A 13,864-nucleotide genomic window follows, 5' to 3' on the forward strand; every position below is an offset into this window, starting at 1 on the left:
CCTTCCAAACTTAGTATGTAAAGTAAGTAAGTATATTACATATTTTCTACTGTATATATATACAGTATATCCTCATAAAACCGCACAACGTATTGTTTGACGTGTAATCTAATTCAACATGTGTGCTGATGAGCAACACAATGGAGATAATATTTCCACAACATAATCTCTTTTGCAACCATCTGCTCTGCCTCAGCAAACGTCTCAAGGAAGTGGACTTTGGCAGATTCTGGAAAAACAAAAACAGGTCTGGATGTCATTATGCCAGAGAGTGGCTCCTACCTGCTGTGTGGGAGGAAGTCAGACACACAGAAAGGGAGAGAAATCAAATGGCTTTCCCTCTGTACATTTGCAACATCTCTGCTCAGCTCAACTTAGTGCACAGCTGAAACGGTGGCTTCGTCACATACATGGATTCTTGATCTACTGTGTTTGAACAAGCACGGACTCCTGCCTATTTATTATTGTTTTTCAACAAGTCAGTATAAGCTGTAAAAAGCAGCCAAGGGTAACCAATAGTAGCTTGCACACTGCATTTTTTTTTACAACCACACTGTGTCAAAGATATTAAAGCTTTGGCTGCTTTACACTTGGCTGACTGTCAGAGCTGTTGAGGCGGGTGCTTAAAGCACATGAATATGGAAGTCAGCACTTTTCAGAAGTCAGAACAGCCCCTTTGAGGAAGGAATATGTCGCATTAGTAAGTCTGTATCTGCTCTTTCACTTCACAATAACATTAAGTATTTAAGGGAAGGAGAAGATCCAAACCTGGCGGCAGAAAACATACTTTCTCCTGGGATAAATCCTTTAAGTTCACTTAAAAAATGGCTCAGAGCAGACATGTTAAGCACATAAACAGTGTTTATTATTGTCGCTTACAATGCAGCTGCTCTAGATGAATATGTCTCACTCCTCACACAACACTCACTCTCTCCCATGAAGCAACTTTTCCAGAACAAAGAGGTTCAGGTTTCACTCAGTACATGACTTTAGAATGAGACCATCATGGATTGCTGCGTCAAAGTACTGCAACATGGGAAAGTCTTATCAACAGCTTCAGTCATATTCAAGGCTGAACTTCAACTGCTGATTTGTTTTTTTGCACCACATTCTCAGCCAGCTCCAGCAGCCGACGGTATCTGAGCGTCCTGTCCTTCCAAGACTCTGGGATTCCCTGAGGGCCGGTCTGAAAACACACCAAGATGACAGCTGAAAGCATCAAGGAGACGTTATACAACATCAGCTCACTGGTGACTTCATCCAGCAAGAGACCAACGACAACAGGCGGCAAGTTTCCGCGTACCGCCGCCAGTCTGAGCTCGACCCTGAATGTAAGTGAGTGTCAGGCCACGCATTGTGCCACATGTGAATATGATTATGATGTATTTCACCACCTGGTAATCAAATAGTGTTAAGTGTAAAAAAAACACACAAAAAAAAACCCAACAACATTGAATCCATCGCACTAAAAAGCAAACAAGCTGCTGGTCAGTTAGTCAGGAGTCAATAGCTTTATAATTAAATTACTATTATTTATTTATTTATTCATTCATTTAATTATTTATTTATTGTCTTGTTCTAAACTTTATGATTGCGGCAACTATATTTTTCCATCCATTTTTTTCTGACAAAGTTTTATGATAATCTATTTTGATTTATTTAATATTACGTGTATTCATTATTTCCCATTTAAAATATATATAGCTATTTAATTGCTGGAGCACAGACACAAAATAACAGAGTTAAGGAAATTTGTCTGCCATTTGTTATCATTGAAATATTTTGTATTCATGTTTTATCGCATGGAAAACACAAAGGCCTGGACAAAAGATCAGCATCGGCCATAGGTAAACTCACATTTGACCTCTAAATTAAAGATGTGATTTAATGCGATAATAAAGAACGCTGTCAGTGAACATCTTTAAATTCACTGCATTCATCTTCTACTGCTTTATCCTCCACATGACCACAAACCCAGGTCGTCTTGCTGCAAAGGCAAGAGTGTTAACCATTACACCAACGGTGTGGCTCCACTCCTATATTCAGGTTTTTTTAAATTTCCTCCTGAGTGTCTGTCAACTACATTATTACGTCTAAATTACCTGAGCTCCAAAACAGGCTCCTATGAAGGAGGCTCGGCTGGAGGTGCATCCCCCGCAGCGCATGGTGTCCCTGACTGCTTCCTCCAGCTGGTTCAGCGTCAGGACTCCGTGAAGCGCTCCCTGGAATGCACCGGGCAAAGCTGGACACAGACACCGAGTCAGTGGCAGACAGAGGCATCGCACATGTTACAGAAATAGATCAGAGGATGTGGTCGGGGGTAACGTTTTACTTCGTAGGCTAAATGTCCCTTAAAAAAAGGCAACACGCTGTGCTTTACTTTTTCCTTTTTATATGAGGCATGTGAACAGATCTGGGGAGCTGATCTCCCCGTGAGCACATTAAGTGTCTCAGGCTCACGGCCTTGTAAAATCTGAGACACCCATCCTCAGTAGGAGATGAAGAAGGAAAGGAGGAGGGAGAACGTACTAGTGAGGAGATCAAAGGCCCAGAGAAGCAGCTCCCTGAGACCCACTGACAGGAAGGCCATGCCACGTCAATAGACCTGCTACTGACGGCCTTACCTCATGTGTTTGTGAACACAGCAGGTATGAGCTGCTGGGATGTCTTGGCCAGATTCGCCTTCACCTGGTGGATATGGGCTGAAGCAGAGACAGTGGGAGGACCTTATAAGTTACTGCCTGTTGTCAACGCACATGTTAGAACAGCTTTAAAAACAATAGTTTGATTTCAAAAAGAACAACTGTCAGAATTTCCTTTAAAATGGACGCATTCCCAATAACATATGCTTAGTCTATGTTCTTCCTAAAAAGGGAGATAAATCGCCCCATTAATTCAGCAACATCACATGAAAAACAGTAAAAAACAGTGTACAGGCTGCAAGCAGCTCTGAAAATACTAAAGAAAAGCTTGACAAATAAGACAAATGAGGAGGTAAACACTACTCTCATCATCATTGCAGAGTCAAATAGATCAAGTTCACTGTTTATTGTGCACTTCTTTCCCTGACTAATTCACGTGACAGTGATGAAAGAAAGTTAATTGAGGAGCTTTAATTAAGGAACATCTTTTCAGTGTTTGGACAAGACGCACAAGAGACGTCGATAGAAATGAGACGGACATGTTCGCTAAACGAGACACTTCTGCCCCGTCTTACGTGGCGAAATGACACATCCTTTTGAGCTGTGAGCAGGTTGCCGTGGCAACCGTGGTAGTGAATTTGTAACTTGAATATTCTGTGTTAAACGGCCACTTTGACATCACACTCTTTTTTGTTTTACAGTAGTTGGCATCCTCCTCTAATCTCTTTATGCTCCATATTGTCTTCGCTAAAAGCAAAAAGGACAACTTTCAGCTTTAGAGGTGATGGGTATGTTTAGCTTTTGAAGCGTATCCAGGGAGGGGTTCCTCTTCTTCTTCCAGCAGGCTGTAGTGCTGCACAGTTCGATAGAGAGGGAGTTGAACGACGAGCTAAAAATACACATACAGCAGCACATTTACTCTTACCAGTGACAGCTCGGTCCAGCTCCTGAGGGTTCTGTCTCTTCGGGTCATTCAGCTGAGCCAGAACTGCATCCAGGGCGTTGGGATCTGGGCCATTCAGAATGAAATGCTCCAAAAACCTTATAAAGTCAGACAGAAAAAGAAAAGGGGGTTGTCTTATACTTCCAAACTGCTTCAGGCCTTTGGGAGTCCACACACATTCAGACACAACAGCATCTCGACCTTCAGCGCTAACTAACTGTGTGATGTGATGTTTATTGCGTTGTCGTTCTTATACCTCGCAGCAGCCAGTGTCACAGCCACACACATGTCGTTGTTCTGCGTGACCCGCACGGCTCTTTCCACCTTCTCCAGCATCTCGGGTCGTCCAGCGAACATGGCCACGACTGGGGCCAGTTTAGTGACACCGTCCATCTGGCAGTCCACATCACAGCCTCACAAAACACACACACACACACACACATCACAACAATCTGAAACTTCAGCCTGGTAGTGTTTTTTTTTTATTATTGTTTTTCTGTAGCTATTATTATTTATTGGCATCATTTTTGGTCACTGATGAACCTCGTCTGTTACATAATGTCCACTCGTGGTGTTTCCTTCATATAGTTCAATGCAGTTTCTTCAAGTAGCCAGGTGGAGGAGCAAGAGGAAACCATAGAGACTGATGAAAGCCTTTGGCATGACACTGCAGATGTATTTATGGCTCTTAATCTGTTGCTTAGTGTTTGTTCTTTACCAGTTTCATCTTTGCCGGCATCCACGTTTCTGATGAAAGCCTTCAGGCTGGCGTGCCTCCACGGGCCATCGATGGGGAGGATGGCTTTAGGACCTGGCAAATAGCAATAACAGCAACTTCATGTAAAGTTATATCGACAATGTGGTGAATATGAACAAGTGAGAGGAAACTTTCCCTCAGACGTTTCTGTAGGTGGGAGATTCTCTTTCTCCGTCCCTTCATGAAGACTTTCACTTTTTATGATGATGACACAGCCCAGACATAAAGGTGCCTGCAGTTTACTGTGCTGTTATGGTGATTTACATCAGCACTACATTTATGTGGAATCTTGACGGTAAAAAAAAATGTACTGGTCATCAGCTCGGGCAAGTCTGACTGTACAGAATATTTTCACGGAAAGGGATTTTCCCACCCACAGACAGGAAAATCACTATGTTTCAGACAGTAACATGGGCACTCGCATCGTTTCAGGCGCGCTGGGTCAATTATGTGAACACAGTTATTGATATGGGATAAAATGACGAGGTGCCGTACCTCCTTTCTCCCTGTATGGATCATTGAGAGGCAGGTCGTACTCAGTTCCCCGGCCAAAGAACTTGTAGATGCGCTTAGTCAGGTCGTCCACGTCCACATCTGCCAACACGTGACGAAAACGGTTACACAGCTGCACCAGCAGCACCGCCATGCTCTACTTCTTAAGCATACAGACAAAAATGACGTCGACGTTCTCTAAATGGCATCACTAAAATACAAGATGACAGGAAGTGGTTTGAGGTCATGCGAGGGAAGAAAAGGCCAGGTGACAAATGCACCACAGTAAAAGTTCATCCATCTATCTATCTATCTATCTATCTATCTATCTATCTATCTATCTATCTATCTATCTACCTATCTATCTATCTATCTATCTATCTATCTATCTATCTATCTATCCAGAGATATCTAAAGAGGTTCACAGGACAAATAACAAAATGAGGAACACAAAAACCGCACACCCATCCCCACCAACACATACAATTAAAAAGAAAAAAGAAAAGAGGAAGTGAGGAATTTCTATCATACATCTCAACATCTCAGCTCTACAACCTTGAATTTCTACCCATTCCAATATCATTTATTTTTGGACAAACAAAAACATTTATTCTGATGCTTAATATGTGCAGCCATTTCAAAAACATGACGCTCTATTTTCACTCACACACTGGCCACCAGTGCTTAGAGAAGCATGTACATTATGGATCGTCTGGCATTCGATATCTGATCCAGTAGTTGTGGCCGGTATCTGCCCAACAACACCGATATCAGCTCATTCCCAGTTCATGCTTTGTCTCCAACACTCGTGGCCTCAGAGGAAGCTATGTTAACACATGACACATGGTTTGTGGCAGCAGTACCTCCGCAGTGACTCAGTGACTCCAGCAGGACGTAGGCCTGGTCGCCATAGCACGTCTGCTCACCCGTCGCTCTGCGGTAGAAAGGATTCGCTGACTGAGGCCTAAACTCTGGACGCGGCTCCACATCGCTCAGAAGTTCTCTGAGCCGCTCTGGGCTGTAGATCCAGTGCATCGGCTGGGCTGCGTGGACGGCGAAGCACGCACACACAACAAAAAGCGGTTGGAACATTCAATCGTTTTCTTTTTTTTCCTGATGTCGATATCAGAGGGGCAGATATTGACAGATATTGAGTGATGAAAGTGTGAACGTATGTTGTTATATATGGTTTGTGGGTTGATGAGAGTGATGTGTGGTGGTTAAATAAGTCTTCCTCTTGGTTCATGTTTATCAGAACAGCGGCTGGGTTTCGTAACTTTGTGTCCGCCCCGTCTTTTATCGGTTGCACACACACACGGCTTCGGTGCTACTGATAACGAAGCCGCGTGAACGTTCGCACTGTGCCACCGCAGACCATCGTGGATCTACTCAAATCAAACGCGCGTGACATTTGACCTGTTTGGCATCACATTGGACATAAAAGGAGCGTCACACCATGTATTTGAATCTTATCCTTTTCGCTCTAACAGAGTCAGTATCAGCAGCAGAATCATCAGTTCTCTTACCTGCTGCATCTGCAACTGCTGCCCCAATAATGGCCCCTATGGCTCTGTCCGCCACACTCAACGCCATCTGCTTTCATCACACACACACAGATGCAACCGTCGTTAAAACAAAAAAAGCCCAGAGCGAACACCTTGTTCATCTGCATATGAAGCAACATCTGTAAAAGCACTGTTTTTCAGAACACGCGTTACTATCATTGAGGAAAAAAAACAATATTGTTGTTGGAAATTCTTATAATACTCTGTGTCATATTTATATTTGGTGAAATTCTTACTAATACATACTATTCAGCGACATTACACCTGGTTAAAAGATCAGAAAGTTAGCCTTCAAATCTCTTTTTAACGGAGGGAGCGTTTGTGTCGTGTTGTCATACCTTGAAAACCTTGAGTGTCGTTGGATAAATGAATAAGACTTTATGTGTCCTCAGCTCAACACCGTGTCTTCACCTTGTAACATCCACTTGTTGTGTGTGTTGAATGAAGTTGCCTTGGTTTCCTGACAGGGGAAGATGGGGCGTGGATACCACCAGCTTGGAGATAAGCACACACACACACACACACACACACACACAAGTGAAATGTCATTCATTTCATGTTTCATATTTCAACAGTAAAACAGAACACGTGTTGAAGCTTCAGTGCGTTATAGAAAATGAGTGATGGCTTTGTGTTCAGGGGCTTTTCAAGAGACTTTGGGGCCCAAGGAGTCTCAGACCTGTCTCGACATCTGTCCTGAGATATTCGAATGGACGAAAAATACATACCTGAACGTGTTTTAAATACGCATGGGGTCTCATTCTCATTTCGGCTGCTTTTTTCCATTACTGTTAACACGTACAGTATATACAGAGGCTATAAGAATGTGTATATGCTTTTTTTCAGCACAACTTAGGCAATCTGATGAAAAAAGAATACATTTTCACCAACTATATGAACACACCTGAGCAAAAATTACGCATAATGTTTAAAATTGGACTGAATTTGTGAAATTTGGACATATGTCACAGTTCAAAGTTCACTCGGCTCATTTTTATGAACAAAAACCAAAGAAAAAGGCTCCATTTTGTGTCTTCTGCACAGTTATTGCTACTTTATATAAAAATGCTATGAATCATAGCTTTGACTCAACAACACATAAGAAGACAGAAAACACACGTTTTTTTAAAGCCTGAATTTGTGACCTATAAAGTCACACCCCCAGGATGTCCATATAAGGAGTTGTGTATTATTCCCACGGCAAATTAGCATGTGTGAAAGCATTCTGTACGCAGGATGCACTAAAGACAGCCATCTCAACTCATGTCCCCTGTCCTGCTGCAGTTTCATAGTGAACATGAAGTATTTTTTACCCTTCCAGCACACACATTTATCACATGTAGCCAGTACTACAAGGAAAAGATCTAATCATTCTCCACAGAGCCGGTCTGAGGCATAATCGGCTGCATTATGGGGGCCCAGACATTTAAACATATTAAAGAAATCTAGATATCTGTGCATTCTTATATCTAAATAATGTTTATTTATAAGTTGTTTGGTTTTATTTTGGAGTTGAAGATTGCACTTTTAGTGCAAATCTGTGCATCTGTCCCCTCCCAAATGCAAAATGTCTGCTGTTGTATTTATTTATTATTTATTTTTCGCTTCACCTTAACCCCCATATGAAAGTGTAAATTATAAAATATACTATTTTTGTGATTTCACTGACTGGCTTGGAGTAAATAACATAGCAATGATATAATTAATGCAATTTATAGTGTTACATTTATATCAACAATAGTCAAGCACAGGCGATGTGGTGGTGGGAAGGGGGGCCTCAAATCAAAGTTTAGCTTAAGGCCCCCTAAAGGCTTGGGCCAGCCCTGCGTGAGATATGAGAAGTGATGAGCAAATATCTTATCAGAGTGAGGAGGCAAAGGAAATGACAGGCATAGAGAGATGGACGCGACGTGCTGAAGTACAGATAGAGGAAGGGTGTGTTTGATAAGCACGGTGGAGATTGAGGCAGCTCGAGTTGACGCAGGCATTATTACATTAATGCTAATTGCTCATGAGATCGTTTCACACGTATTTCATGTTACAGCTGCGTGAGTAGACCTTTGATCTGTTCGTTTCCCTCGCGCTGATTCAGACCAACACACACACACACACACACACACACACACGTACGACGTCAGAAATGACATCCGTGTGTGTTTCCGTACAGCACGGGGGAGAGATATCAAATTACATGTGCTCACAGGAGAAGAATCCATGATGCGTGTTAATGCCATGTGTGAAGAGTCGCGCTCGCCGCTGCTGTTCACTTGTGATTGGATGTCTCAGGGCAGGGTGGATCAATCGTGAGGGATCAATGAATCAATAACAACTCTGAATGGGGGCCTCGCTGGCAGTGAGCCGCGTGAGGAGAGTTCCAGCCGTGGCGTCATTGCAGTTTTCTGCAGTAAATCATAAAATTTAAGGGTGTTCTCACAAAAGTGTCATCGCTGTTGCCTGATGTAACAAGCTGTTCTCAGAGCGGGGTGTACCACAGACAATGTGCTTCGCCTAAAGTGCTCCAACGCCCCTGTTTGTTGGGGGCGGTGTGATGACTGTTTCTTGCCTAGACCACAGACAGGCCTCTCAATCTCCATTCTTTTGGCGGACTTGCATTTCACAGGCTCGCACCACAACACCACAGTCAAAATACTGTGAGATGAAAAAGAAAAACCCCTTTGGTCATTGTGATTGTGATTCTATGTTCCCTCCACTTCACTGCGTCCCGCAGCTGATCCCCTCCAGCGCTGATGGAGCGCCTGCAAAGGCCTGGCCAGCCTCCACTTATCCGAGGACTCTCATGAGGATCCCAGGAACATTGATTTCTCCTCTGGCCTCCTAATCCAGCAAAATAGCGTGTTAGGGGCAGGGTCAGGCGATCAATAGCAGTTAGAAAACAATGAACAGCAGCTGCTATGGTCATCTTCGATATTACATCTTGGGCTGATTTGATTCTGGGCAAAGAATGCACATTTTCCGAGATGTAACATTAAAATAAAAAAACCATTATGTAACATTTAAAGAAAGCCACACTGCCCAATTTGGAACTGCACACTCTGGCGCCCTCATTGAGTCGCCTGATGAGTTTGAAGCCTGTCAAGTGATTAAGCGACACACACACACACAGTGATGTTCTCTGCATTTAGATGGAACACATTATTTGCTGTAATCGGGGTTCATCGTCGATGAACTGACTTCATGAAGGCGCAGCTGTGAGATAATTCCACATTGTTAAGCGAGGGAGGAAACAGAGAGCATGAGGGGAAGACGTGTCCTTCACAGAGAGAGGACACACAAGCTGCAATAACAGGCCAGCCACTGTCGCCAGATCAAGTGACACAAGGAGCAGAAAGAAGCCGGGTAAATCAGAGCTGCAGGGAGGTATTGATGGAGCGCAGGCAATGTGGCAGGGTGGCAAACATCTGCGTTGTTTGATGAAGTGGTAGGACAGGTTTATTAAAACAGGAACAATACAACATTGATAAACATTTCTATTAATGTGCCAGAGTCAGCCAAGAGGCTATTTTTATCCGTCGTCCCTGCACCGATATATCAGTGTCGCCCTAAGAACAGAATATGATATTGAAATTCCAAAACTATACAACATCACTGGGACAGAACAGTAATAAAATAGACACAAACAAATAGAGACATCATTCAAGACACACTATTATTATTATTATTATTATTATTATTATTATTAATAAAACATGTGCAACATTTATAATTAAACTAAAATGAAATTAAACGCAACACAGAGCCTCACAATAGAAGATTATTCAGGTAAATGAGCGGTGTCGTGTGTCTGCTCTCTATCACATGACCCCTGCATGGTGTTGGACAAGATACAGCAAATGATGGGAAGGAAATGAAACAGCTCGTTATCACCCGACCTGTTGGCAGCACCGTTTGTTTTTATGCTTCACAGACCATTTTCAGGCCGGACAGAGAGAGAGAGAGAGTCACTCTGTCAGTCGATGTATCAACACTGTATTTAACTGTAATTTCTCTTACATGTTCTTAGGGTTGACATTTGCACATTGAAAACTTGCAGTCTATAACTCCTAAATAAGCCAGGCTTGTAACATTTTTAAGAATGACGTTCATTCAGAATAAAAACAACGATATGTGCGCTGATGTCTACACACTTTGACGGACACAAACACTGTTCTTACAAACCTTTGGATTTAATCTGATGTACTCACATTTTTTCCCTTCTCTCATTGTTTGTGTTTATCCTTAGCGTCCCACTTTTATTTGCTTGCTTCCTTGCTTGCTGTGACACTAACACAATAATTAAAAAAAAAATATTGGCAATACCATCGTTTCTGCCATATGTGCCCAGACATAATCATGCTGTTTCCTGGATGCTGACGTGGTTAGTCGTTACCTTCAAGCGCTGCTCAGATTCCAGGGGAAATAACCCAGAAATCATCCAAGTGTGTGTTGAAGGAAACCCGAGAGCAATTAAGGCACTTTTCACCAGGTTCTCAAACTGGGGTACGTGCACCACCAGTGGTACGCGAGCTTCTTCTGGTGGTTCTTGGAGGAAAATCAGAAATACTGTTCTGCTGTAGATACCAGGGTATGGGGAATAATAATAATTAGAGTCACCTTATCTCTCGCTGCAGCTTAATCTATTTCCACTATACCAGTGTGTGAAGAATATGTGAGGAAGAGGAGGATGATGAGAGAGCTGGCTTTGCTCGGCCTATTTACGCCACTGTATTTTAACGTTGGTGTTACCTCGAGAGCTCAGTATTTTCTCAGGTGGTATAAAAGGTTAGACAACCACCGGTCTATAGTATAGGGCTATTTTGTGTGATGCTATTTTTAAACAAAGACCTCATGGTAAAGCTGTAATGATTCAGTTCATGTAGTGTATGTACGGCTGCCGCAGAGAAAAGCTACGAGAGAACATCCTCAGTCCTTGAAATGATATGGTGTACTCCACGAGTGCATGTGTGTGTGTCTCCCCTGTACAGTATTAATCAGGGGAATGCTGATAATTGCCATGACTGTCCCTCCAGTTCAGGAGAGGAAGCTGAAACAGGAGAAGGGTCCTGAGAGGCATGTCACGCAGCATCCGGCCACGAGCCACCTCTGCTGTCATCTGCACTATGAAGCCACGGCATCCAGTCTGTGCCCCCACTGGGACACGGAGCTTAACTCCCACACGTGAAGCGCACACACACTCAGAACCCTCATCGCTCTGCTCGTCGCACACAAACAGAATCACACTCATCTGCGCACGCACGCACGACGGGGGCCGAGATGCAGAGCGAGCGATGGAATCCGGGACAGCGCCAGTGTTTACAGCTGCAAACGCTGGAGACTAATCTTTTGGACTATTGTTTGCACAGGCCTGTGTTGAGTCTGTGTATGTAAATGCACTCTGTACAGAGTGATTCATCGACATACTTTCTTTGTGCAGATGATTTTTTTTTTCCCCCCCCGTCAGTTTCCTTCCTCTGCAAATCTAAGAGTCGGTAGATCTTATTTCCATGTATAAAAAGAAACGAGACTTCAGTTCTTCTCCGTCTTCCAATCGTTTCTGGATTCTGTGTGTTCATGCATCTTCATGTTTCACTCTTAATGTGATTAGCAGCACTTGGACTTGCACAGTATATGTAGCCTACTTATTAATTTTTACACACATGTGCTTTCCTGGCTTGTGATGTTTCCAAAAAACATTTGATGCCATCGCTTTTACCGCTCCCGTCTGCGTTTTTGCAAGTTTTTCCAGTCGTATAGTCTGTTTCATCCATTTATTTCAAATGTATATTGTTTTATGATGCTGAAGCACTTCTTATACACAAAGTTGAGCTGAGTTAAGGCGGATTACACTACACTTTAAAAGAAAAACTCATTAAGAATAAGTATAAAAATGGAAATCAAAAAAGGGACCTTGTACATCAAACCCTTGGTGTTCGTTTGAAGCCCAAGTGTAAGCAGAGGAAGTCAGTGTGCATCTAAATCTGAAGACATTTTTCACCCACACAGACGGGAGCAGTAAGAGGAAAAAACCCAGCGTCAGACAAAACATACACTGGCTCAGTCGTTATAAGCAGACACAGTGAAGTAAGTCACAGTTACCACATTTGCCTCAGAGCTGCACACAAGTGAATGTGTGTATAACAGACATTTTAAACCGTATGAGCTAAATCGGACACAATCACAGCGTGCAATGCTTCGTCATGTGGGCGGACACTGTTAACGACAGAAGAAGTCAAAAACAGAAGTGACTCTACACGTTTCATTAAAGAGCATACAGATATTCTCACCCAGGATTATACATTAAACCCGGTGTCATGTTATACGATGGCTTGGAAACGCCAAACATCCTTTTTTTTCTTTCAAAATGAGGAAGCACAACGCTGCTGATTTCAGCCGACCACGAAAACCAGCAAACCTGTCGAACAATAAATCAAATACAGAGGCAAAATCAGGAGACCGAGCTCTAACTGTGCCCAACGACACCTCTCACGTATGATGTGCGTGCAGATCACACACACACACGCACGCCATTTCCTCCCATAATGATTCACTCCTGCAAATGAAAGGTCAGGAATATCCAAGATGCATCACAGAAGCAGAGCATGAAGCCACACATGGCACGAATGTAAACTATACGCAGTGAAAGCTATATTATACCCTCGGTGCATTGATACTGACAGCTGATCACACATCGCTGAAGATGTATTGATGACACATTATAGAGCAGGGGTGTCAAACATACCGCCCGGGGGCCAGAACCGGCCCGCCAGAGGGTCCAATCCGGCCCACAGGATGAATTTGTTGAAATTTCACACCACGATTACAATCTAAACGTAATGTCAAATGCAATATTTTTCACTTCCAGATACCTGTGACTAAATGATTGTGCCTTTATAGACCCAGTGTGATGTGTAAATAGTAAATTTAGGCATGATATTGTTGAAATCTCAAGAAATGTCATGTTTTGTAAGTTCTTGTTAGTCATAGGTTATTATGCTATTATTTTACTGGTCCGGCCCACTTGAGATCACATTGTGCCGTATGTGGCCCCTGAACAAAAATGAGTTTGACACCCCTGTTATAGAGCATATCGTTGACACTCTGTTTAATTAAACCTGCAACATTACGACTGCAATTATGACTCAGAGACTGTAAAAAAACGTCCAAACATGCAGTCATTTTATTTCATTTGATACTGCACGTGACGGAGAAAAAAGAACCAGACTCGGGCTTTGACGGGACGATGATCAATACCAGTTCATTTAAAGGTCTGGTGTGTAATATTCAGCAGAAACTGAACATACAACATGCAAGTAAGGAAGAGTATTAGGGCCACATGTAAAAAGGAAAACTGAAAGAAAGAAAAAAGGTCAGAATGCTGAGATTAAAATCAGAATTGTGAGAAAAAAACCTCAGAATTCTGACTTTTATCTCAGAATTCATGCTTATTTCTTCTTTCTTTCAATTGTTG

The 13,864-nt window shown here is 42.7% G+C and overlaps 1 protein-coding gene across 3 annotated transcripts; it reads right to left on the reverse strand.

The window, feature by feature from the left end:
* Positions 1 to 843: 843 nt before the first annotated feature.
* Positions 844 to 6,849, reverse strand: LOC122780309 (crystallin J1B-like). 3 transcript variants are annotated; one of them, XM_044043208.1, is made up of 10 exons: positions 6,738 to 6,849; positions 6,361 to 6,427; positions 5,698 to 5,877; positions 4,838 to 4,936; positions 4,304 to 4,396; positions 3,842 to 3,998; positions 3,568 to 3,683; positions 2,625 to 2,702; positions 2,103 to 2,242; positions 844 to 1,186 (listed from the first exon to the last, which is right to left on the reverse strand). In XM_044043208.1, the coding sequence occupies exons 2-10, from the start codon at positions 6,425 to 6,427 to the stop codon at positions 1,067 to 1,069; spliced, it is 1,050 nt and encodes a 349-aa protein (XP_043899143.1). In that variant the 5' UTR covers positions 6,738 to 6,849; the 3' UTR covers positions 844 to 1,066. The 3 variants fall into 3 exon arrangements, with proteins under 3 accessions (XP_043899143.1, XP_043899224.1, XP_043899309.1); XM_044043289.1 differs by having other exon boundaries at positions 6,361 to 6,430; XM_044043374.1 differs by lacking the exon at positions 5,698 to 5,877.
* Between the last annotated feature and the right edge of the window lie 7,015 nt (positions 6,850 to 13,864).

This window comes from Solea senegalensis, linkage group LG1 (assembly GCF_019176455.1).
Source record: "Solea senegalensis isolate Sse05_10M linkage group LG1, IFAPA_SoseM_1, whole genome shotgun sequence".
Lineage (NCBI taxonomy): Eukaryota > Metazoa > Chordata > Actinopteri > Pleuronectiformes > Soleidae > Solea > Solea senegalensis.